The sequence below is a fragment of the Megalobrama amblycephala genome, linkage group LG17 (genome assembly GCF_018812025.1).
Source record: "Megalobrama amblycephala isolate DHTTF-2021 linkage group LG17, ASM1881202v1, whole genome shotgun sequence".
NCBI lineage: Eukaryota > Metazoa > Chordata > Actinopteri > Cypriniformes > Xenocyprididae > Megalobrama > Megalobrama amblycephala.
This window is the reverse complement of record NC_063060.1, coordinates 1,504,883-1,532,216: the sequence shown is the minus strand read 5'-3', so window position 1 is coordinate 1,532,216 and position 27,334 is coordinate 1,504,883. Positions and strand designations below refer to the sequence as shown.

General features: G+C 36.9%; 1 protein-coding gene and 1 long non-coding RNA gene across 3 annotated transcripts in view; both read right to left on the bottom strand.

The window, feature by feature from the left end:
* Positions 1 to 11,583, bottom strand: part of tcf3a (transcription factor 3a) — a 42,285-nt gene extending 30,702 nt beyond the window's left edge. The window contains exons 1-3 of one of the 2 annotated variants that reach the window (XM_048162878.1): positions 11,097 to 11,583; positions 8,501 to 8,630; positions 7,003 to 7,066 (exon numbers count right to left, since the gene is read on the bottom strand). In XM_048162878.1, coding sequence (XP_048018835.1) covers positions 7,003 to 7,066; positions 8,501 to 8,554 — 118 coding nt within the window. In that variant the 5' untranslated portion in view covers positions 8,555 to 8,630; positions 11,097 to 11,583. The remainder of the gene's footprint in view (positions 1 to 7,002; positions 7,067 to 8,500; positions 8,631 to 11,096) is intronic. The other variant, XM_048162877.1, reaches the window with a different exon arrangement.
* Positions 11,584 to 14,822: 3,239 nt separating this feature from the next.
* Positions 14,823 to 18,466, bottom strand: LOC125251284. The gene is made up of 3 exons (XR_007180961.1): positions 17,869 to 18,466; positions 15,756 to 15,822; positions 14,823 to 15,648 (listed from the first exon to the last, which is right to left on the bottom strand). It is a non-coding gene; the product is annotated as an uncharacterized LOC125251284 (long non-coding RNA).
* Between the last annotated feature and the right edge of the window lie 8,868 nt (positions 18,467 to 27,334).

Below are 27,334 nucleotides of genomic sequence, written 5' to 3'. Positions count from 1 at the left end.
AGATTAAGAAAAATTGTTAAAGCTTTATTCATTCATTTGATTGCCACCATCTTTGATAATATTTTATACTTTTATAAAAGCATTTGTATTTAATCATAAAACACAGGATCCATAAAAATAAAATAAAACATTTCAAAGGGTAATATAAAATTATATTCAAATTATAATTAAATATTTAATTACAACATTATAAATATAAAATTATTTTTCATTTAAAAAATTAAAATGGAAAACTTCAATAATTCTTATTTTTATATGATATTTTATTATTTTATATTATATACGATTTATTTTATCAGTGTGGAATCGGCAAACAAAACTGAATCAGCGAGAAAATCGGCAAACAAACTGAATCAATGTGGAATCAGCAAACAAACTGAATCAATGTGGAATCGGCAAACAAAACTGAATCAGTGTGGAATCAGCAAACAAACTGAATCAATGTGGAATCAGCAAACAAAATGAATTGATGTGGAATCGGCAAACAAAACTGAATCAGTGTGGAATCGGCAAACAAAACTGAATCCGTATGGAATCAGCAAACAAAACTGAATCCGTATGGAATCAGCAAACAAAACTGAATCAATGTGGAATCGGCAAACAAAACTGAATCAGTGTGGAATCAGCAAACAAAATGAATTGATGTGGAATCGGCAAACAAAACTAAATCCGTATGGAATCAGCAAACAAACTGAATCAATGTGGAATCGGCAAACAAAAACTGAATCCGTATGGAATCAGCAAACAAACTGAATCAATGTGGAATCGGCAAACAAACTGAATCAATGTGGATCGGCAAACAAACTGAATCAATGTGGAATCGGCAAACAAAACTGAATCAGTGTGGAATCGGCAAGCAAAACTGAATACGTATGGAATCGGCAAACAAACTGAATCAGTGTGGAATCAGCAAACAAACTGAATCAATGTGGAATCAGCAAACAAACTGAATCAATGTGGAATCGGCAAACAAACTGAATCAATGTGGAATCGGCAAACAAACTGAATCAATGTGGAATCGGCAAACAAAATGAATCAATGTGGAATCGGCAAACAAACTGAATCAATGTGGAATCAGCAAACAAACTGAATCAATGTGGAATCGGCAAACAAACTGAATCAATGTGGAATCGGCAAACAAAATGAATCAATGTGGAATCGGCAAACAAACTGAATCAATGTGGAATCGGCAAACAAAATGAATCAATGTGGAATCGGCAAACAAACTGAATCAATATGGAATCAGCAAACAAACTGAATCAATGTGGAATCGGCAAACAAACTGAATCAATGTGGAATCGGCAAACAAAACTGAATCCGTATGGAATCAGCAAACAAACTGAATCAATGTGGAATCAGCAAACAAAATGAATTGATGTGGAATCAGCAAACAAACTGAATCAATGTGGAATCAGCAAACAAAACTGAATCCGTATGGAATCAGCAAACAAACTGAATCAATGTGGAATCAGCAAACAAAATGAATTGATGTGGAATCAGCAAACAAAACTGATTCAATGTGGAATCGGCAAACAAAACTGAATCCGTATGGAATCAGCAAACAAACTGAATCAATGTGGAATCAGCAAACAAAACTGATTCAATGTGGAATCGGCAAACAAACTGAATCAATGAGGAATCGGCAAACAAAAACGAATTGATGTGGAATCGGCAAACAAAACTGAATCAGTGTGGAATCTGCAAACAAAACTGAATCAATGTGGAATCGGCAAACAAAACTGAATCAGTGTGGAATCGGCAAACAAACTGAATCAATGTGGAATCGGCAAACAAACTGAATCAATGTGGAATCGGCAAACAAACTGAATCAGTGTGGAATCAGCAAACAAACTGAATCAATGTGGAATCGGCAAACAAACTGAATCAATGTGGAATCGGCAAACAAAACTGAATCAGTGTGGAATCGGCAAACAAACTGAATCAATGTGGAATCGGCAAACAAACTGAATCAATGTGGAATCGGCAAACAAAACTGAATCAGTGTGGAATCGGCAAACAAACAATAAATATGGAAATCGGCAAACAAAACTGAATCAGTGAGGAATCAGCAAACAAAACTGAATCAATGTGGAATCGGCAAACAAACTGAATCAAATGTGGAAACGGCAAACAAAGTGAATCGGCAAAAAAAAAAAAAATTAATCAATGTGGAATCGGCAAAAAAAAAAAAAAAAAAAAAAAAAAGAAAAATCAATGTGGAATCGGAAAAAAAACTGATTCAACAGCTTCACTGATACAGATAGTTGGGGGAAAAAATGATTCATAGAAAAGAACAAACTTCAACAATCATTTTGAATTCAGAGACACTATTAAAATATCATCCTACAAACTATATTAGTGCATTTTGTATCATCAAATAAATCTAGATATCTGACATCACTAAGTGCAGGTTGTCCCTCGTACTTCTCCGTTTACGAGCAGATGAATCACACTAGTCGAGAGCCGTGTCGTGTCATCCTGAGCTCGTTGTACGGCACTCCGCTCTACCTGCCCGAACAGACACGCTAATTACACGGAAGCGGCCCGTGTAAGAGTTTCTGGCCTGAGGGAATGGTGAGCGAGTCGTGAGCTCACGGAGTGACTCAGGGCAGATATATTCACACAAAGAGACCAGAGCTATAATTATGAGGAGAGAAACGCTGAGCGAGTCACACTTGAGTCATGGGCTACAAGGGTCCCAGACACACAAACACACCAAAACATCTCTGAAGCAAACTTGATTTATTACTAGTTCTCACTGCATGTGACTCATAAGCTTATCACAGGTTATTTTAACTTAGCATGCATATCGAAAGCCTTACTAGTGTAAAATATCAGTCTTGTTGTTTAGGGATGGGCGATATATTGAGTATTTACAATATATGTGATGATTTTAGTGATCAAGAAACACAGTGAATGTGTTAAAGGCACAGTATGTAAGATTCACTGCTAGAGGTCACTTTTTCCAAAACAATAACAAAGGAATAGCTTGATGATGCCGTGAATGAGGATGGAATCATGGGAGTTGTCCGCAATTCGACAGGCAGAAATCATGTTAATGAATGAGCGAATGTATTAGTTTTATTAACATTACTGCAGGCTGAGAGCCTGGGACATTTTACGCCGCTGCAACTCCTTTTAGTTTAGTTGTTAATGTTTATTTTACGATTAAAGTTACGCTTAACATCCGCCTCCTTTTTCCCTAAACTTGAACTTTGTTATAGTTATGTTTGATTACTTTAATTCACATTATGTTATTTCATTCTAATGAAGCAGCCACAAGTGCTGAATTGCTACTCATACAGGTCAGTTTATCTGACAAATTAATAAATCAAAGTTGTGTTATAACATTATTTGTTGCACATTGCAGTAAGCTAGATTGATATTAGAATATCATATTAAAGTGTTAGTTCACCCAAAAATGAAATTTCTGTCATTAATTTCTCTCCCTCATGTCGTTCCACACCCTTAAGACCTTTGTTCATCTTCAGAACACAAATTAAGATATTTTTGATGAAATCTGATGGCTCATTGCATTGACAGCAAGATAATTTCCTTTATCAATGCCCAGAAACATATTTAAATCAGTTCATGTGGCTACAGTGGTTCAACCTTAATATTATAAAGCGACGAGAATAGTTTTTGTGCACCAAAAAGTAACAAAATAGCAACTTTATTCAACAATATGTAGTGATGGGCGATACCAAAACACTGCTTCATGAAGCTTTACGAATCTTTTGTTTCGAATCAGTGGTTCGGAGCGCCAAAATCACATGATTTCAGTAAATGAGGCTTCGTTACATCATAAGCGTTTCGAAATTGATAGTTCACATGACTTTGGCAGTTTGATACATGCTCCGAACCACTGATTCGAAACAAAAGATTCGTAAAGCTTCATGAAACAGTGTTTTGATATCGCCCATCACTAGATATTGTGGAATAAAGTCATTATTTTGGTGCACAAAAACTATTCTCGTGGCTTTATAATATTATGGTTGATAATATTAAGGTCACATGAACTGCTTTAGATATGTTTTTAGTAGCTTTCTGGACACTGAAAAAGGAAATGATCTTGCCGTCAATGCAATGAGCCATCGGATTTCATCAAAAATATCTTAATTTGTGTTCTGAAGATGAATGAAGGTCTTACGGGTGTGGAACGACATGAGGGTTAGTAATTAATGACATTATTTTCATTTTTAGGTGAACTAACCCTTTAAAACATGCTGTATTACTGTAGTTACAAATAAAGCTCTCTCTCATTATGCTGTTATTCACTTGACAAAATAGTGTTGTCTGATTTACTTTTTGGGCACAAACATGTTACTCGCGGTAAATCAAGAAAATATGCGATTCAAACAATAAGACTAACCGTGTTGAGCTGTACATTACAATTAGTTTTCTGTTAATAAAAGTATCCGAACAGTTTCTCACCTGTCTAATAAAACACATAATATATGAATGCATCTTTGTCGTTTTTGTGGTTTTTAACAGAAGTAAAACAGGAAATTGAGGGTAACGTGGATATGAGGTCATTGCAGATTTCTCTGGATTTAAATATTGTTGGAAACATTTGGGATAATGCAAGTCAACAACACATACAACACTGTTCTAGAGGTTTTTGGATATTTTAATCCGGCAAATCTTACATATTGTGCCTTTAATTTGACAAGTTAAAAAAACTAAAACAAAAAAACAACAGATTTTTACGTTGTTTCTTGCATTGAACATTTTCAATCAGCACTGCATTAATAGCCTAAACGATGTTTGAAAAGAAAAACATTGTCATTTCAAAGTAAATACATTTATATTGAATGCTGTCAAAAGGCTGAACATTAAACCCTACTTTACTTTTAGCTAAGATTTTTCTTTCCTATTCATGAAAACTCTTTGCATTTCTCTTTATTTTTAACACAAGTTCTGCTGTTATTAATATCTCACTTATTCTCAGTTTCAGGTACCCAGTAAATGAAACTTTGTGGCCGGTGACACTCAAATCATCAGGCAAACAGCATCCTCAAACTCCAAAATGCCTCAAAGACAAAATCCTAATCGTGCATGTCACAAGTGATGAAATTTTACTCAAATCAACAGATTTAAAAACAAAATTAAACAAACAGTCAGCTATTAAATTACAAAGTGCAAAAGTTGGGCAGGACGAGTCCCTCGCTATTCAAAGACACACAAAAAAGGTCTGAAAGAGAGCATGTGGTTTTACTCTTTGTGTTGATGTAACGACCCGGCTGGACTTCAGTCACAACACTCATATTCTCTCAATCAACGCCACAGCGAAGGGAGTGCCATGCTGAAACTATACACTTCTCCACATGACATCTATTGACTTATGAAGAACTTTTGTCCTTTGCATGGAGGATTGTGCCGTTTGGACAATGACACCAACCGTCTGCCTTAGAGGAGACCATCGCCTGACCAGATCTTATTTCAAACAGATCATCGCTCACACTAGATCAATGGAAAAGTTCACCAAAAAAAAAAGAAAAGAAAAAAAGCAAGATGTCTCATCATTTACTCACTTCAAAACTGTGACTTTCTTCAGAAAAACGCTACACTGGACACCATTGACTTTCATTGACAAGAATAAGGTCCTATGAAATCGGTTTTATTATTTTCCCAAATTCTCTTTTATTGACTTTTTTTCCCATTTTCATTTTTTTTTCATATTCTTTTTAAAATGGTAAAATGTTTTTAAATTATTTTTTTGTATCAAAAAGCATGTCTAATTAATTGAAACCGTAAAACATACAATTTCCCAACAATTTAAATGTCATTTATCTATTTTTTCCTTCCCCAAATTCAGTGTTTCCGTGTTTACATTTTTCTGGAAAATTTTATTAAAATTTTAATAGATCAAAAAGTATGTCTAATCAATTCATAACACTTAATTTAATTATTTATTTATTTATTTATTTTACAAAATGAAGGCCTTATGAAATGTTTTTTTTTTCAGAAATTGTACTGTTTAATTTTTTCTGGATTTCTGATTTGATACAAATTTATTATCATGATGATAATCAAATAAAGGCATAAAACATTAATAATGCAATTAATCTTTTATAATTAAATGAAAATGTAAATTAATTCTGTGTCAAACAAAGTGCAGCACAACAGAGGTTTACAGTCAAAAATAAAATTAAAAAAATATTTTAATAATATTATGAATATTACTTTGAGAAGTACATTCTGCTGTACAATAGTAATATATTTGTCATAATTTCTTCAAATTAAACCGAACTTTTATTTTGGCAGGTTGTTGTGAAGAGCTTTGAGTTTCTGTGTATATGATGATAGCTGAAATAGTAAAATTATTCATCCAAAATTTGCCAAATTCCATATTATACAGTTCAGCAACAGGATATGATGTCACGGTTCAATGCTTCCGTTTTAGATAAATACTAAATTACAAATAATACATGAGAAATACTGCGAAACTGCAAAAAGAATCCGCGATCTTTCTTAATCAAAGTGTTTTAGTTAAACTGAATGCTGAAACGTCACCTGGATATGTTCGATTTCAAGAGATTTACAGCTAAAAGATATCTGAACCTCCATAACGAACAGAGACTGAATTTGGGGGAGATGGTGCAGTGACGGTGGGGGGTTGTTTTGAGTGTTGTTTTAATGTTTGTTGACATTGTTCGCAGGGGTGAGAGGACGACTCATTTCCCATCATCCCATCCTCCCCCATGATGGAGGGGCGACAGCTGAGAACACGGCGAGAGCAGATCAGAACGACGAGGATCAAACAGGCTTCGCAAACACTCGGATTATAACGACAACGACACGTGTGCAGAACGAATGATTTCTGCAGAACTGGAAAATTCACAACCTTCTACACATGAATATTTACAATCCATTTCATAAATTTTCCAGAATTAGGAAAATTTATCAGTTCCTCTCCATCCTGAATCAGTTGTTTCTATAATCAGAGTCGTAGTAACAGTAACATCTGTTGTTCAAGTGAAGGAATTTTAAAGTGCCTACCGAACTGACTGCTGGTTAAAGGTGGGCCTCTGTTCTTCCCGTTTGGCACCTGATGAGGGAACATCTAACAAAGAGAGAAAATATTGTTTCAAAACACACACCATAGCTTCAAAAAACATCATATGTGTATTACTAATCTTATGCATCAGTAATAGTAGACATTTTTTTTTTTTTTTTATTGAGGTTTTAGGTTAGAAATGAAGTGTAAATTCACCTTTTGCCATTTAATTAAATAGTCCTAAAACACACGATAGAGTAACAGCTCTGAACCATTTTACTAGAAAAGACTTTCAGTCTTTCTACTTCAAAAATTCATGTTTAATTCAATGCGTTACCTTCAGTTTCTTTGTAAATTATGAAATTAACAATTTATGGCCGAACAATGGCGTTTCGTTATGACTACCATACAATATAGTCATAATACAGCACAGTCCCTTGTACCTTACTGCTTAAAATGCCCCTATTATGCTATTTTAAATAGAGATGTATAATATATCAGCATCAGCCAATATATGTTCATTTTTAATGTTATTATTTAATATCACATATTAAAGCTGATAAATAATGGATTTTTCCTTCAGCTGAGATAATTCAGATGCATGCAAGATTATTTTGAATTGCTTGAAATATGATTAAAATCACTTAAAACGAAAACACAGTTAAGTGCAACATGTGCAGCACAAGTCTGTCATATAAGCTACATAATATTATAATGAGAACATTATAATTGTGTGTTTGGGACATGGCTTTTAATGGTGAGACTTGTGTTTTTGTAATCAGACTCTCAAAAATTATGATTTAGATTTATCAGCCAATATATCAGTTATCAGCTTTCAAATATAAATTATTATCGGTATCGGCGCATCCCTAATTTCAAAGGTTCCTAAGAGTCTCCTACAACAGGTTTACACACATCCAAGGTCGAAAAACACTTTAATATCCATTGCAGCATCAGCTCTTTTCTCACAGTGTCTGAAACGCTTCGTTCGAAGATTCGCCTTCTCTAAACCCCGCCTTTCTGAGACCCTGCTCTGCTCCGATTGGTCAGAAGACCCAGTCTGTTGTGATTGGTCGGAAACTAAACGCCTATTAGCATATCTGAATTTCAGCTCTTGATTCAGTAATACGAACAATACTGTTGGTTTGTCCGTATCAATTGCAGCGCAAGTCCTCATCCTTTTAAAGTGGATTTGCAGCGCTAAAAATATAGTGTTTTCTCGACATTAACAACACAAACGTAAGACCACAGGTTGGCACTATGCAAAATTGTTGCATGTTTTGTAACAGGAAGTGAGACTGGAATTGCTGGCAGTTAAGAATCGATTCTTTTTAGGATCTTTAAAACTTAGACCTTTTACATTCACAATCAGCTATAATACACACTGCATGAAAGGTAATATTCAAAAAAAGCATAATAGGGGCACTTAGCTTGACATTTGATGTCAACTCTCCATTAATAAAGGTTTTTAGAAACAGCAGAACAGTCTCCTGAACTTACAATACTGAAATCCAACAAGTCGTTTAGCTCCATGTCGGTTCCCACCGTGGCCATCCTGATCCTGTGTGTTCTTGATCTGCTTCTCTTGCTCGACGTCTCTCTCTCTCTCAGCTCAAACAGGTTTATGATCCTGCAGGGATAATGGACAAGTGTGCTTTCAGATCATCTATGAACCTCAGGTTAAATGTATCTGGGCCTAGTAATCAAATCTGACATGCATGATCCAAAATAATCAAGTTGCTGCTTCCATCTGAAAAACTACACAACATTAGAGATGTGCTTTAATGTAGCGTTTTCCCAGAATGCACCACATCTGAGCTCTCAAGCCCTCAGTTAACCACCAAGGGAGACCACCAGCGAGTCTCCAACAACCACCCACCCGCCCACAGTTACACACACCTAAAGTACGGGAACTAGTTAGTTACACAAACAACTATGATTCCTGTAATGAAACACTACATGATGTGAAACATTTCTATAGCATGAAATATCAAGCAAGCGCTTGCAGTTTATATATATACACATGAAACATAACTTTTTTTCTGTACAATGCATATATTTTGCTTTTCAATACAAAGTGCAAACCAATTTTGGCTGCTTTTAAGAACACAAATGTCACATTCATCTAGCAGTTCAACTTCGCCAGTTATCGCGAAGGGCTGTGATTTTACACTTTTCCTTAAATCACGAAACAACTCATTAAACATCAGCACTGCACCACACAGACACAAGAAAAGTGAGAAGCCTTATCCAAAAATACTTTCGTCATCATCACTGCGCCAATAACACCTCCAATCATAATCAGCACCTCCATTGATGATCAACAGGTAGATGGCTGAAACATTATCACAGAGCCCATTGCTTTACTTTTGCATCTGGGATGCAGTTTAATCTGACAAAGGGATATCAAAAAGTGCTAACATAATAACATGTAGAATGATTAGACTGTGATTTTTAGGACATGCACAAACAAGTCTCTTCTGCTCACCGAGGCTGCATTTATTTAATGAAAAATACAGTAAAAATTGTAAACATTTTTACCATTTAAAATGACTATTTTCTATGTAAACACACTGTAAAATGTAATTTATTCCTGTGGTTCAAAGCTGAATTTCCAGCATCATTACTCCAGTCTTCAGTGTCACATGATCCTTCAGAAATCATTCTAATATGCTGATTTGCTGCTCAAGAAACATTTCTGATTATTATCAATGTTGAAAACAGTTGTGCTGCTTCAGATTTTTCTGAAAATCAACATTTTATCTCCAGGATTCATTGATAAATGAATTTCACAAGATCAGCACTTATTTGAAATAAAATCTGTGACTTTATAAATGTCTTTACTGTCACTTCTGATCCAATTTAATGCATTCTTGCTGAATAAAAAATCTTACTAAGACTATAACTTAACAGTAGTGAATGGCATGGAAATACCATGGTTTTCAGCGCAAATAACATTGCAAAACCTGAACTATGGTAGTACCATTTTTTTAAATCCAACGTAAATACCATAGTAAATTACTGGTAGTAACATACACTAGGCTAGCATATCAAACAGTATGAGAATGTTTTGGAGCATGTTTTTTGACATGAATGTTACATGGCATGACCATGTTTTTGAGTCATGGTATTAGGTCATGATATTAGTATTGATCTATTTACAGTAGTCCTTTAATATCTTTAAAGAGCCTTAGATGTAAACACTAAATTAACATTCAGTAGCACTAATATATATGAAATATCATGGTATCACCACAGTACTTCTTTTATGGCAAAGCTTCAATCTTCTTCAACACGTGCAGTATTATACATGCAACATCCAAATACATGAAAATAATCCATACGTCTCAACACCAGAATGATCAGCAACAGGCCGAATCACATGAAGGCTTCAGGCCACGTTCACCCTAAATGGTGAACAAGACCCCCCCCCCCCCCCCCCAACCTCTCCAACACAAAGAAACACACGGTCCTCGACACAAAGTTTGAAAACTACACAAGAACAAGTACAAACACTCCTTGTGGGAGAACAAAGCAAATAACAGTATGTAAACACCTATATGGACATTCTACACAGGAAAAGGTGGGAAAGCTATTCCCATAAATGGAATAAGGAAAAGTTATTTCCCAAGAAAAGTCAAATAAACGAACCAGGACACTAGAGGAACAGCAAATAAGAGGAAACCCAATACACCACAAATCAAATTAAATGTAAATACGTCAAATTAACTTCACAGATGACTTTATTTAACCCGAGTGCAAACTTTCATCTGTTATAACCATCAAAAAAACTTCAAATACCAGCAAATATACAAGCAAAACGGGCAGTAGATGTTCTATAAAGTTGCAAACACACATTTACCGTGGTAAAAACGTGCTATAAAGAGGCTTTTAAACTTGACATTGTTGCCAGTATTGAACAAAGAAGCCGTTTCCTCTGGACTCGAACCCCTCACACACACACCAAAGCTCTTAGACAAAACACTTCACACACATTCACCATGCAACAAAAGTTCGCTAATTAAAACCGGCGCGTTAAAGTCAGAACGGTGCACGTTTACACGTGTAAAATATGATAAACGTGATAAATATTTACCGTTTCTCCCGTCACGCGCGCGGCATCCAGCGGGAGAGAAACGCGCTTCAGCCTGAGAGGAAAAACAGAAAAGTTGGGGGACAAAATTTCCCCCCTCCGTGTCTCAGGTCCCGCAAAAACACGGTGCAAAACGGGTCGTATTTCCCGGGAAACGCGAACAGTCCGTGTCAAGAGTTGTTACAATGTAACTGTGCTCAAATACAACTCTGCGTAAAGTTCTATTCTAATTCTTTTGAGCGCTACAAATGTAACATCTCATCTTCCGAGGAGACATTTTAGCACCGTCCACATTGTCAGCCCCAACAGTGTATCCCTCCGCGCTGAGGGGAGACGTTATAGCGGTGTCCGATTTCAAACGCCCAGAAAACTAGCACTGTGTTGATTACGCGATTACTTTGATATTTACTATAAACGCAGCGCAATTAAAATGCTAAATACAACTGACAACAGTATGTCTAACTTTATCGCAATATGAGCAGGATTTTGCGGTAAACTGTGCAGCACTAGATTAACGCGCGGAATGAGACGACGCACAGTTGAAGACAGATGGACTGAGAAACAGTGCGAAATGGAACGATAGACCCACCGAACTAACCAATAGGGAGCCAGGAAAGCTTGATTGACATATTCAATGGCCAATGAAAGCACTTTTTTGATACTAAAGCCAAACCTCTCTTCCCTGCACACCCTACCCAGGTTTTAAAAGAACGGCAACAGGAAGCCATGGAATACCGTGTTTTTATTTTTTTGTTTAACACAAAACGTATGCTGCTCGAAGCGAGATCGCAGAGGTTTTTATAGTTTAAAAACAAGAATCAAAGATAAATATTATAGATTGATTACAGTTAGGCACGTTTAAAATGCAATAGGTTATAGTACCATGGTGTTACTAAGGTGTTTAGATATTACAATATCATGATATAATGTAAATACCATTCAAAACCATGTTATGATATGTGAAAATATAATCATCTGACACCATCTTTGGTCCCACCACATAGTATATTGTGAGACAGTAAACTTAATGTGACCCTGGACCACAAAACCAGTCATAAGGGTCAATTTTATTAAATTAAGATTTATAAATCATCTGAAAGCTGAATAAATAAGATGTATGGATTGTTAGGATAGGACAATATTTGGTCGAGATACAACTATTTGAAAATCTGGAATCTGAGGATGCAAAAAAAATCTAAATATTGAGAAAATTACCTTTAAAGTTGTCTAAATGAAGTCCTTAGCAATGCATATTACTTACAAAATAATTTTTTGATATATTTACTATAGGAAATTTACAAAATATCTTCATGGAACATGATCTTTACTTAATATCCTATTGATTTTTTGCATAAAAGAAAAATTGTTCATTTTGACCCATACAATGTATTGTTGGCTATTGCTACAAATATACGATATGTGAAAATATAATCATCTGATACCATCTATGGTCCCGCCACATAGTATATTGTGAGACAGTAAACTTAATGTGACCCTGGACCACAAAACCAGTCATAAGGGTCAATTTTATTAAAATTAAGATTTATAAATCATCTGAAAGCTGAATAAATAAGATGTATGGATTGTTAGGATAGAGCAATATTCGGTCAAGATACAACTATTTGAAAATCTGGAATCTGAGGATGCAAAAAAAATCTAAATATTGAGAAAATTACCTTTAAAGTTGTCTAAATGAAGTCCTTAGCAATGCATATTACTTACAAAATAATTTTTTGATATATTTACTATAGGAAATTTACAAAATATCTTCATGGAACATGATCTTTACTTAATATCCTATTGATTTTTTGCATAAAAGAAAAATTGTTCATTTTGACCCATACAATGTATTGTTGGCTATTGCTACAAATATACGATATGTGAAAATATAATCATCTGACACCATCTATGGTCCCGCCACATAGTATATTGTGAGACAGTAAACTTAATGTGACCCTGAACCACAAAACCAGTCATAAGGGTCAATTTTATTAAAATTAAGATTTATAAATCATCTGAAAGCTGAATAAATAAGATGTATGGATTGTTAGGATAGAGCAATATTCGGTCAAGATACAACTATTTGAAAATCTGGAATCTGAGGATGCAAAAAAAATCTAAATATTGAGAAAATCACCTTTAAAGTTGATCAAATGAAGTCCTTAGCAATGCATATTACTTACAAAATAATTTTTTGATATATTTACGATTGGAAATTTACAAAATATCTTCATGGAACATGATCTTTACTTAATATCCTATTGATTTTTGTCATAAAAGAAAAATTGTTCATTTTGACCCATACAATGTATTGTTGGCTATTGCTACAAATATACGATATGTGAAAATATAATCATCTGACACCATCTATGGTCCCGCCACATAGTATATTGTGAGACAGTAAACTTAATGTGACCCTGAACCACAAAACCAGTCATAAGGGTCAATTTTATTAAAATTAAGATTTATAAATCATCTGAAAGCTGAATAAATAAGATGTATGGATTGTTAGGATAGAGCAATATTCGGTCAAGATACAACTATTTGAAAATCTGGAATCTGAGGATGCAAAAAAAATCTAAATATTGAGAAAATCACCTTTAAAGTTGATCAAATGAAGTCCTTAGCAATGCAAATTGACTCATACATTTAGGCAGCACTTTATTCTCTGTATGGTTGCACGACTTTATTATTCAAAGTCTGTTATCTTCTGTTGTTGTTGTTGTTGTTTTTTGCCAAGATTTGCATTTAAAAGCTACAGAATGTTCCCATCATTGTTATTCTTTTAAAAGGAAATTTACAAAATATCTTCATGGAACATGATCTTTACTTAATATCCTATTGATTTTTGGTCATAAAAGAAAAATTGTTCATTTTGACCCATACAATGTATTGTTGGCTATTGCTACAAATATACCCGTGCGACTTATGACTGGTTTTGTGGTCCAGGGTCACAAATATATTTCTAATTAGACTGACAAAAAGTAGGCCTATCGTGTTTTGGTGCCCTTTTTTACCATTGTAGTTCTTTGGGGCTCTTATTTGTGATATAACATATGACATATTGATATGCAAAAGCAATAAACTTGTTTCTTTTTTCACCTTGAGTTTGTAAAAACAGCACGCTGGTGTGAAGGCAGTGTTAGCACTTCCTAAATCCATCTTAGATTTGGAGAGCCGACACCTCGGATAATCTAAAACTGAATGAGCCATAATCAGAATTGGAGCGAAGCAAATGGCTTCTGGCTGGAGGTGTGAAAAGGACTTTCAGGGGCCACTAAAACAGAGGAAGCGCCAACATTTGGTGTTGTGGTGGGAAAACAGAAGCTGGGTGCCCCCGTGTGCATGTCGGCCCTATAACTGGTGTTTTTTTTGAGGTCACTGCGGTACAGAACCCACACCATGGGGGAGATTAATATGAGCAAACAAGCAGCCTGATGATTCATATGTGTAATATATCTGTCCTCATGTGTTGACATTGAAACTATGGCATTTTCTTCTGAGAATCAGTCCAGGTAAACACTGACAATAAAGTCAAAAACATGAAATCCAAATTGACCCCATTTGCTTACTGGATTCATGTTCCTGGTGTTATTATGAACGATTCAGCAGTGCACGTCAATCTGAAGAAAAAATGTTTAATCAAAATGTAATATCATTTTGCTTACTTGTATTTTATAGTTTTCAGGAAATAGCAATAATAGAAATAAGCTATTAAAGGTACAGTAAGCAATTTCTGAGAAAAGCTGTTAAAAAAGTGGATCCGACCCGAGCTTCAAAACACACATGTAGCCAATCAGCAGTAAGGGGCATATACACTCATTGGGGGAGGTGCCTGTGTTGCATAGAGTGTTTGTGGATTTGGGGGCGGAGCTATAAAGATAGGGGCGTGTCTGTTTTGGTGATTTCAAATATCAACAGAGTTTCTCAGAAATCACTTACTGCAAGTTAATCCTTTTAAACAAACCAAATTAAAATAAATGTGAAATAGATTTGAACAATAGACAAATGTCAATTAAGAAATACTCATATATAACATTTTTAATTCGTCATATCATATATACTACGCCTAAGTATCATACTGTATATGTATGAAGACAAAAATGATGCAATATATGTACAGACAAATATATACTTTTCATCTGACATGAATCCCAGCCAAAACCTACAGCCAAATAGCTATTTATAGACATTTTACAATGCAACCAAATAGATAAAATCAAGTTTCTCCCGACATTTTTTTTCTCATTGAATGTCCTTATTCACTCAGAAATGCGTCATATTACGGAAGCAAAATGCTTCACATGGCCAGCTAAATGCCAGATAATGTTACAGTGAATCGGTGAATATTACATTATGGTTTAAAATGACCTCCTTCACCAACATCAAGCCTAGTTTTAAACATTCAGGTCATAAATATCTCTCTCCCCCTTGTTAAACTTTAGTACATAATCAGTAAATGAAGCATGTCCGGTCTGATTATGGAGGTTTAGGGCTGTATTTATGGAAGGACCAGACGAGACCAGCAGCATCATGTCGGTGAAACACTAATCCACTGGAAACACAAACAGAGACGGGTAAAGGGAGCATGTCAATCAGTTTAACCCCACAATGAATAGAGCCGTGTGTGAGAATTTAACCCCTGTGTGGGGGTGCACTAACTTTTTCATCATGTTGTCTTCACCAGTGACCAGACAATCCTCAATGCTTTGTTTCAGAGATTCGGTAGCTAAAATAAATAAAATAAAATTATTCAGAATAAAATTACAAAATGAGCACAATTATTTTAATTTATTTAGTTATTTTGAATTTATTTTATTTATATTTATAGAATTATACCATGCTAAAAATATAAAAAATGTATTATTTTAAATACATTTCTTATAAGTTCTGAAGAAAATGTGAATGCTTTTTCCCATGCAAAAGTCGCTATATTGCTATTTTGGATACTGTTATGGTTTTAATTATATGTTAATAATTTTTCCACTTTCATTTTAATTTTAGTTAAAGTTTTAGAAATTTTGTTGTGTTTTTGTCATTTTTATTATTTTTTAATGTCTATATTAGTGCTGTCAAATTGATTAATCGATATTAATCGCATCTGCCAAAAGTTAGTGCTATCAAATCGATTAATCGCAATTAATCACATCTACCAAAAGTAAGAGCTGGAAAATCGATTAATTGTGATTAATCACATCTACCAAAAGTTAGTGCTGTCAAATCGATTAATTGCGATTAATCACATCTGTCAAATCGATTAATTGTGATTAATCGCATCTGCCAAAAAGTTAGAGCTGGAAAATTTATTAATTGTGATTCTGTCAAATCGATTAATTGCGATTAATAACATCTACAAAAAGTAACAGCTGTCAAATCAATTAATCGCGATTAATTGCATCTACCAAAAGTTAGTGCTGTCAAATCGATTAATCACAATTAATCACATCTGCCTAAAGTTAGTGCTATCAAATCGATTAATTGCGATTAATCACATCTACTAAAAGTTAGTGCTGTCAAATCGATTAACTGCAATTAATCTTATCTGCCAAAAGTTAGTGCTGTCAAATCGATTAATCTCAATTAATCACATCTGCCAAAAGTTAGTGCTATCAAATCGATTAATTGTGATTAATCACATCTACCAAAAGTAGGAGCTGTCAAATCAATTAATCGCGATTAATTGCATCTACCAAAAGTTAGTGCGATTAATTGCGATTAATCACATCTACTGAAAGTTAGTGCTGTCAAATCGATTAATCACAATTAATCACATCTGCCCAAAGTAAGAGCTGGAAGTTAGTGCTGTCAAATCGATTAATTGCGATTAATCACATCTACTAAAAGTTAGTGCTGTCAAATCGATTAATTGCAATTAATCACATCTGCCAGAGGTTAGTGCTATCAAATCGATTAATTGCGATTAATCACGTCTACTAAAAGTTAGCGCTGTCAAATCGATTAATTGCAATTAATCACATCTGCCAAAAGTTGGTGCTATCAAATCGATTAATTGCGATTAATCACGTCTACTAAAAGTTAGCGCTGTCAAATCGATTAATTGCAATTAATCACATCTGCCAAAAGTTGGTGCTATCAAATCGATTAATTGCGATTAATCACATCTACTAAAAGTTAGTGCTGTCAAATCAATTAACTACGATTAATCACATCTACTAAAAGTTAGTGCTGTCAAATTGATAATTCACGATAAATCACATCTACCAAAAGTAAGAGCTGTCAAATTGATTAATCGTGATTAATTGCATCAAGCAAAAGTTAGTGCTGTCAAACGATTAATAATTTCGATTAATCACATTCAAAATAAAAGTTTGTTGTTTACATAATATATGTGTGTACTGTGTATATTTATTATGTATATATTAATACACACATGCATCTATATATTTAACAAAAATATATTTTGTTTGTTTTTTCAGTTTGAGTTATAGTTATTTTAGTACATCAAGTTAAACTAAAAGACAATGAGAAATAATGCATCGTCAGCTATAGCTGAAAAAAATAAGTTTAAGTTTTTAAATTTTCTATTTGATTAACATTTAACTATAGTTAATAACCCTGGTTGCTCCTTTGTTGTTGTTTTTTGGAATATATATTTCACATTTCATAGCAAAGCCAAATGATGTGCTGCAGGCCAAAGCAAACACTCTTCACAAATAACATCCCCGCTTTTGCACGGCCTGTTCGTACAACTTCATCTTCAGCTCTGTGATGAGTGTTGATGTTTATAGTCACAGCAGCGCTTCACTTTACTTACCTGAGCTCAGCAGGCAGCGCGGCTATAAGACCCCGGTCCGCGCGTGACTAGCTGCTCTATTGAGTCGATGGGCCCGTGAATGTGCAGTACTGAATGCAGGGCCAGCTGCGTCTGGCATCAAGTGCATTCATCTCAGGGTTTGGAGAGCATCGAGCAGGATTAGCTAACTGAAAGCATCCGCCAATACCAACGAAACCATGGCAACCGGCACCTCGCACAACCGACACATTCGAGACAGGAGATACGCTGAACGTTTGAACAGATAAGGGTCAAAACACACATGATGATGAGACAGTACTGTGATATCTAGAGACGGACCATGGCAGCTGTGCAGGACATGAATGGACTGATGATTGCAAAAATATGCCAATTAAAGGGGCTATATGTAGGAATTATTATGTATTAATCAGTGTTTTATTTTCAATATTTCAACAGCTTGTAACGAGACTGTATGAAAACGAGTTATTCTTATGCGAAGAACTCGGGACGGTTTTGCCGGGAAAATCAAAAGGGCGGTTACGCGCGCTTCTGAGAACCTCTCTTCCGTTCTATGACATAATGGCGGGGAATCGCAGAGCTGCTGCAAACATATCAAAGTCCCTTTCAGGAAAGTCATTTCACTCGGCGGCCATCTTTGAAACGCTTCTCGTGCAGCTCCTATCTCTTTGAAAGGGGAAACATCAAATTCTCCAAAGATGTTCACTGAGTTTTTGATTAAATTTCATATTTGAAATCACCAATGACAACCAATGGCAACAGCTGTCTCATAAATGTTCTTTCTAAACGCTCAAATAATGACAAAAAGACTTTAGCTGCATCCGAAATTGCGTACTGTCTGAGTAGGTACTACATTTGAATTTAAATGTACTTGTTGGGGTTGTTTTATTAAAAAATAATAAACAGAGTTGTTTGTGTTGTAGTGTAAATTAAAGGGTTAGTTCACCCAAAAATGAAAATTCTGTCATTAATTACTCACGCTCATGCCGTTCCACACCCGTAAAACCTTCGTTAATCTTCAGAACATAAATTAAGATATTTTTGATGAAATCCAATGGCTCAGTGAGGCCTGCATAGCCAGCAATGACATTTCTTCTCTCAAGATCCATTAATGTACTAAAAACATATTTAAATCAGTTCATGTGAGTACAGTGGTTCAATATTAATATTATAAAGCCACAAGAATATTTTTGGTGCACCAAAAAAACCAAAATATCGACTTATATAGTAATGGCTGATTTCAAAACACTGCTTCAGGAAGCTTCAGAGCGTTATGAATCAGCGTATCGAATCAGCTGTTCGGAGCGCCAAAGTCACGTGATTTCAGCAGTTTGGTGGTTTGTCAATAGGGAGCAAATGGCAAGCCTCACTGAGCCATCGGATTTCAACAGAAATATCTTAATTTGTGTTCCGAAGATTAATGAAGGTTTTACGGGTGTGAAACGACATGAGGGTGAGGAATAAATGACAAAATTTTAATTTTGGGGTGAACTAACCCTTTAAAAAAGCGATATGCAGTGACGTCACAATCGTGTTGCATTGTAGTATATGGAGCTGCCTGAAGTGTACATATGAAGTAGACTCACTCTTCACTCTTCACTTCACGAAGTGGAACACACCTCAAAATGGTGGCGGGGATTCCCATAAGGGGAAGTGCTTAGGGAAGTTTGCGAGTGCATGTCTAAAAGTGGAGTGTAACGCAGCCCAGAGCTTCTAAAGGCAGCTGTAGTGACGTGATGACTTTACCAATTGGCGATTGGCTCTTTTACTTAGAAGGCGGGACTTATTCCACCATATTGCGCATTGAACTTTCTCCCATTCATAATATGAGAGTGCACCATCTTTCTATATCTAAAGTCTTTGAAATGTATCTACATTGCTATGATCAGATGCTTTCTTCTGTTTTCTCACTGTTGTCATTTTTGTTGTGTGTTTATTTTTTTATTAAGAGGAAAGCGCGCTGCACATATACAAGTACGTCAACTTACTAACCCTAACCATCTACTAATACTCTAATGAAAGTTAGTTGACATGTAGGTGCAAAGTTACTTATAGTTAGTAGAATGTCTAAAGTTGACTATTGAATTAAATGCATTTTCACAAGAAAATATAAGAATTTTAATGGTCTTATAAAATTCAGTTCAAGTTTTGTTCTCATTCAAATTCAAATATTATCTTTTAAGCCCAAATGTAATTCTTAACTTCAAGACATCATATTGCAAAAAGGTTGACTGACAGGTACATGCACCTGAGAGTGCAAAGTCATATCACAATATGGGATTTCCACCCTGAAACCCTCAACCAGACTTACTGCGAACAGGAAAACAGTGTTCATGTGACCCAGATCAAACCAGTCACTGCTGGCAGCTTTACTCTCTGTAGCAATGTGTGTGCAGTGCAGTGAAGTCAACATGAAACATGTTCAGAACGCGACACATTCCTGAGCATATAGTGAGAATATGGAGTGGATTTTGATTTGATGTTGGCTTCACGTGTAGTGAGATTCGTCAGGTGTGGGGAGGTGTCCTCGGTGTTTGTCATCAGGGCCGACAGTGTTAATGTTGTGGGATGATTCTGCACCTGTTTCTAGCGAATCTCGTCTTTGATGATACGCTGGCAGTCGCGTCTCTGGGCTCGTGGTTTATATTTCTCAAGAAAAACCAACCAGCGTCGAGAGGGGACAGCAGTGTCTATACACACATACATAACACACACATGCACAGAGACCACCGCGCAAACAACTTCAAAGGGGCTTTTTCTTGCTCTAGTTCACACACTTGTAGTACATCCTTTGAAACTTGCAGATATTTCTCAAGACATCTCATGCATCCTCGTCCTGCAAAGCTCTGAGGGATTTTTAAGGTACAAATGAAAGAGCAAATTGGTTTTTGCATTTCCTGAAGAAGTTGAGTGAGTGGTGCTTGTCTGTGCATGTCCCAGCTAACAAAAATACGTTCTATGAACGTTCCCATTACGTTATAAAAACGTTATTTAAAAACTTTTTTCTTGGTTATATGAACTTTACGTTCCGTAAACTTTACATTCCGTTTTATCATTATGCAAACATTATGGGAATTTTACTTTTGAATGTTCTCTGAACTAGTAACATTTAAAAAAAACGTTGCATGAACAATGTATAAATGATGTTTTTGCAACATTTTGGGAACATAAGAATGAACATTCTATTAATATTACTGGAAATTCAATGGAATGTATAGAACTTTGAATGAACATTCTATTAATGATACTGGAAGAATGTTTGTTCATAACTTTGAGAGAACGTTCTGAGAACGTTTCCTGTTAGCCTGGCTGTTTTCTAGAGGGTTTTTTGCAGGTCTTCACCCTCACATCTCTGTGATCTTCTGGTCTCCAGGTTTGGCTTGGGGTTTGTGGAATTTTTTCACCCATTTTACACTCCAGCAGTTGAGAACAGTAGATCTGATGGATCATTCACATCTGGAGCAGCATCTCAAATCCTCATACAGGCAGAGATTGATCTGCCTCTCTCAGGGCAGTTGTCGCTGTCTCAGGCATCGGTTTTCAGCATTTGTTAGCCGTCCCGTAAGCCGGGGTTCCCTTGATGTGCGTTTTTGGGGAGACCCGGTGTATCTGAACACCCACGCTCAGGTTACAGTAGCGACATACGACACACGCTTCCTGAGAAACACGCTGCTACTGTGCAACATTGCGGTCGCGGCGGCGCTGATGAGGAAAGGAAGTGAAGTGTCTATCAAAGCAGAGAGGTTTATCAGCTCGATTAAAGAACTACGATGGCAGCTTTTACTATTGAGTAAAGTCTGGAACATGACTTCTGACCAGATAGCTCGAAGAGCTTGACAGTCAGGTAGTGTGTGATCCTCAGTCGTTTAGTGAATGATGCACAGTTTTTCCTCTGTAAATATATGATGCCTATGGTTTTAAAATCTGTTCAGATTTTTTATTTTTATTCCAGCCTTTAAGCAACATTCACATTTTTCAGCTTATATTGCTCAAGAACCTTTCGGCCAATATTGCTAATTTCCACCAATTAATTTTTTCTCACAATTCTGAGAAAAATGTCAGTCTTTTTTTCCTCAGAATTGGACTTTATAACTCGCAATTGTGCGTTTATATCACACAATTCTGACTTCATTTTAAAAAACACTAGGTTAAAAACAACCTAATTTGGTTGTTTCCACTGTAACGGTGCTCAACCCCTATGTCTGACCCAGGATCTGGGTAACACAAAAACTACCCAAACATTGGGTTGTTACGTCTGACCCAGGATCTTTGTAACACAAAAACTACCCAAACGCTGGGTTGTTATGTCTGACCCAGGATCTTTGTAACACAAAAACTACCCAAACATTGGGTTGTTATGTCTGACCCAGGATCCTGTAACACAAAAACTACCCAAACGCTGGGTTGTTATGTCTGACCCAGGATCTTTGTAACACAAAAACTACCCAAACATTGGGTTGTTACGTCTGACCCAGGATCTGGGTAACACAAAAACTACCCAAACATTGGGTTGTTACGTCTGACCCAGGATCTTTGTAACACAAAAACTACCCAAACGCTGGGTTGTTATGTCTGACCCAGGATCTTTGTAACACAAAAACTACCCAAACATTGGGTTGTTATGTCTGACCCAGGATCCGTGTAACACAAAAACTACCCAAACGCTGGGTTGTTATGTCTGACCCAGGATCTTTGTAACACAAAAACTACCCAAACATTGGGTTGTTACGTCTGACCCAGGATCTTTGTAACACAAAAACTACCCAAACGCTGGGTTGTTACGTCTGACCCAGGATCTTTGTAACACAAAAACTACCCAAACGCTGGGTTGTTACGTCTGACCCAGGATCTGTGTAACACAAAAACTACCCAAACGCTGGGTTGTTACGTCTGACCCAGAATCTGTTTAACACAAAAACTACCCAAACACTGGGATGTTACGTCTGACCCAGGATCCGGGTAACACAAAAACTACCCAAACACTGGGTTGTTACGTCTGACCCAGGATCCGTGTAAAACAAAAACTACCCAAACACTGGGTTGTTACGTCTGACCCAGGATCCGTGTAAATCAAAAACTACCCAAACACTGGGTTGTTACGTCTGACCCAGGATCTGTTTAACACAAAAACTACCCAAACACTGGGATGTTACGTCTGACCCAGGATCCGGGTAACACAAAAACTACCCAAACACTGGGTTGTTACGTCTGACCCAGGATCCGTGTACATCAAAAACTACCCAAACACTGGGTTGTTACGTCTGACCCAGGATCCGTGTAAATCAAAAACTACCCAAACACTGGGTTGTTACGTCTGACCCAGGATCTGGGTAACACAAAAACTACCCAAACGCTGGGTTGTTACGTCTGACCCAGGATCTTTGTAACACAAAAACTACCCAAACGCTGGGATGTTACGTCTGACCCAGGATCTGGGTAACACAAAAACTACCCAAACACTGGGTTGTTATGTCTGACCCAGGATCTGTGTAACACAAAAACTACCCAAACGCTGCGTTGTTACGTCTGACCCAGGATCTGGGTAACACAAAAACTACCCAAACACTGGGTTGTTACGTCTGACCCAGGATCTGGGTAACACAAAAACTACCCAAACACTGGGTTGTTACGTCTGACCCAGGATCTGGGTAACACAAAAACTACCCAAACGCTGGGTTGTTACGTCTGACCCAGGATCTTTGTAACACAAAAACTACCCAAACACTGGGTTGTTACGTCTGACCCAGGATCTATGTAACACAAAAACTACCCAAACACTGGGTTGTTACGTCTGACCCAGGATCTGGGTAACACAAAAACTACCCAAACGCTGGGTTGTTACGTCTGACCCAGGATCTTTGTAACACAAAAACTACCCAAACGCTGGGATGTTACGTCTGACTCAGGATCTATGTAACACAAAAACTACCCAAACACTGGGATGTTACGTCTGACCCAGGATCTGGGTAACATAAAAACTACCCAAACACTGGGTTGTTACGTCTGACCCAGGATCTGTGTAACACAAAAACTACCCAAACACTGGGTTGTTACATCTGCCTCAGGATCCGTGTAACACAAAAACTACCCAAACACTGGGTTGTTACGTCTGACCCAGGATCCCTGTAAAACAAAAACTACCCAAACACTGGGTTGTTACGTCTGACCCAGGATCCGTGTAACACAAAAACTACCCAAACACTGGGTTGTTACGTCTGACCCAGGATCCGTGTAAAACAAAAACTACCCAAACACTGGGTTGTTACGTCTGACCCAGGATCCGTGTAACACAAAAACTACCCAAACACTGGGTTGTTACGTCTGACCCAGGATCCGTGTAAAACAAAAACTACCCAAACACTGGGTTGTTACGTCTGACCCAGGATCCGTGTAAAACAAAAACTACCCAAACACTGGGTTGTTACGTCTGACCCAGGATCTTTGTAACACAAAAACTACCCAAACACTGGGTTGTTACGTCTGACCCAGGATCTTTGTAACACAAAAACTACCCAAACACTGGGTTGTTACATCTGACCCAGGATCCGTGTAAATCAAAAACTACCCAAACGCTGGGTTGTTACGTCTGACCCAGGATCCGTGTAAATCAAAAACTACCCAAACGCTGGGTTGTTACGTCTGACCCAGGATCCGTGTAAAACAAAAACTACCCAAACACTGGGTTGTTACGTCTGACCCAGGATCCGTGTAACACAAAAACTACCCAAACACTGGGTTGTTACGTCTGACCCAGGATCCGTGTAAAACAAAAACTACCCAAACACTGGGTTGTTACGTCTGACCCAGGATCCGTGTAAAACAAAAACTACCCAAACACTGGGTTGTTACGTCTGACCCAGGATCCGTGTAAAACAAAAACTACCCAAACACTGGGTTGTTACGTCTGACCCAGGATCCGTGTAACACAAAAACTACCCAAACACTGGGTTGTTACGTCTGACCCAGGATCCGTGTAAAACAAAAACTACCCAAACACTGGGTTGTTACGTCTGACCCAGGATCCGTGTAAAACAAAAACTACCCAAACACTGGGTTATTACGTCTGACCCAGGATCTTTGTAACACAAAAACTACCCAAACACTGGGTTGTTACGTCTGACCCAGGATCTTTGTAACACAAAAACTACCCAAACACTGGGTTGTTACATCTGACCCAGGATCCGTGTAAATCAAAAACTACCCAAACGCTGGGTTGTTACATCTGACCCAGGATCCGTGTAAATCAAAAACTACCCAAACGCTGGGTTGTTACGTCTGACCCAGGATCCGTGTAAAACAAAAACTACCCAAACGCTGGGTTGTTACGTCTGACCCAGGATCCGTGTACATCAAAAACTACCCAAACACTGGGTTGTTACGTCTGACCCAGGATCCGTGTAAATCAAAAACTACCCAAACACTGGGTTGTTACGTCTGACCCAGGATCTGGGTAACACAAAAACTACCCAAACACTGGGTTGTTACGTCTGACCCAGGATCTTTGTAACACAAAAACTACCCAAACACTGGGTTGTTACGTCTGACCCAGGATCTTTGTAACATAAAAACTACCCAAACACTGGGTTGTTACATCTGACCCAGGATCTGGGTAACACAAAAACTACCCAAACACTGGGTTGTTACATCTGACCCAGGATCTTTGTAACATAAAAACTACCCAAACACTGGGTTGTTACGTCTGACCCAGGATCTTTGTAACACAAAAACTACCCAACCACTGGATTATTACGTCTGACCCAGAATCTGTTTAACACAAAAACTACCCAAACACTGAGTTGATACGTCTGACCTAGAATCCGTGTAAAACAAAATCTACCCAAACACTGGAAAAATAACCCCAAAAAATGACCCAATTGTGAGTTTATAACTCTCACTTCTGACTTTATAACACGCAATTGTGACTTTATATCACACAATTCTGAGAAAAAAGGCAGAATTGTGAGATAAAAAGTTGCAATTACCTTTTTTACTTTTTATTCAGTGGCGGAAAAAAGCTTCCATAAGAACCACTTATATTACTTCATAAAACAAATGATTAGGCAATATGACTTATTCTGTCATCACTGATGCTCATAAACCATGACTCAAAATCTATCATAACACCCTCTTTACAGTCAGGGGTGAGTTTTGCCATCATTACCAGCATCTGCCCTAAAACGGTGGGTCATAAATATTTGAAACTTTGAAAAATTCTCACAAAATCATCAATAAATGGTCAGTTTTACATTTCTTCCATTCACATAAGATATTTACCTGCTAAATTTCCATGTTCACAAGGTCAGAAAACTGGGGATACAAAATACTCAAAAACTAAGAATATTATTAATTTTCAGTGAAAGCCAATTAAAAACATCCAGCCAGAATTCAGAGGTAAAATCACAGAGGTAGAAAAATGTTCAAGAGTTTCAGGAAAGGAAGAACAGAAAACACAAGGATCCGTCTCTTCTTTATATCCTAAACTTGATTTCGTAATGAGCGAAAGATGCGTCCCATCTTGATTTCAGATCATTTGAAAGTTTCTCAAATTCACAGATTTAAAAAATGGAATATTTGACTTGCCGGTTCTCAAAATACCTCAAACGCAGACAGAAGAGCAGTTCTGCATCATGCATTGCTTACATTAGTCCACCATGCAAGTGAAAGAATGCAAGAGAGATAGACGGAGAGAGAGACAGATGAGAAGCGGTCGTCAGGGGAGCTCTAAACAACATCTCTGTCTCCGTGTGCATATGTGAAGTCACGGCTTGCCAAAATGGTAATATGACATCGTTTGGGTTTTGCAACACATATGCTGCAGTTTCAGGCTTTGCCAAGACACCGAAACCCACTCGCTGAGGGTCAGATGGCAGCAGGCCCTGGAAAACAAACACACAAACACAAATAAAGCCTCATGGGAACATCATTTATCATTATTTATTAAGCAATGCATCTAAGCTACTTAATAAATAATTAATACTGAAGGTCTGAACCTGATTAAACCATTTGACATACAAACTCGATTCAGACATTGCCATGATTTTTTTAGATTAAATTTTGAAAACAATGGCACACATTGAAAGAATGTTCAAAATCGTACAGTATGGATGTCATCATAATATTTGCATACTGATTCATGGCGTTTTCTAAATGTCACACTATTTTTTTGTTGTTGTCTTGCATGCATGCAGTATTTACTTCAGGAAAGGCAGATTTACTTTAAATTATTTAAATTGGTCATCAACCTTCCCTTTTCCGAGGTTTGAATCCACACTGTCTCTCATAACGCGTGGAGTGAGACGGGTGCATGTGTCTCTCCTCATTCTTTTTTCATCAACCCATCCCCCCGTTCTTGCAGATTAGAATTCATTAGCAATCAAAGAGCCTCTGTGGAACTCCTGCTCTTAATTACCCACTCATTTGCATTTTTGCATATTAATGACTGCAGAGTTTGCCGTCTGACTGCGGCAGT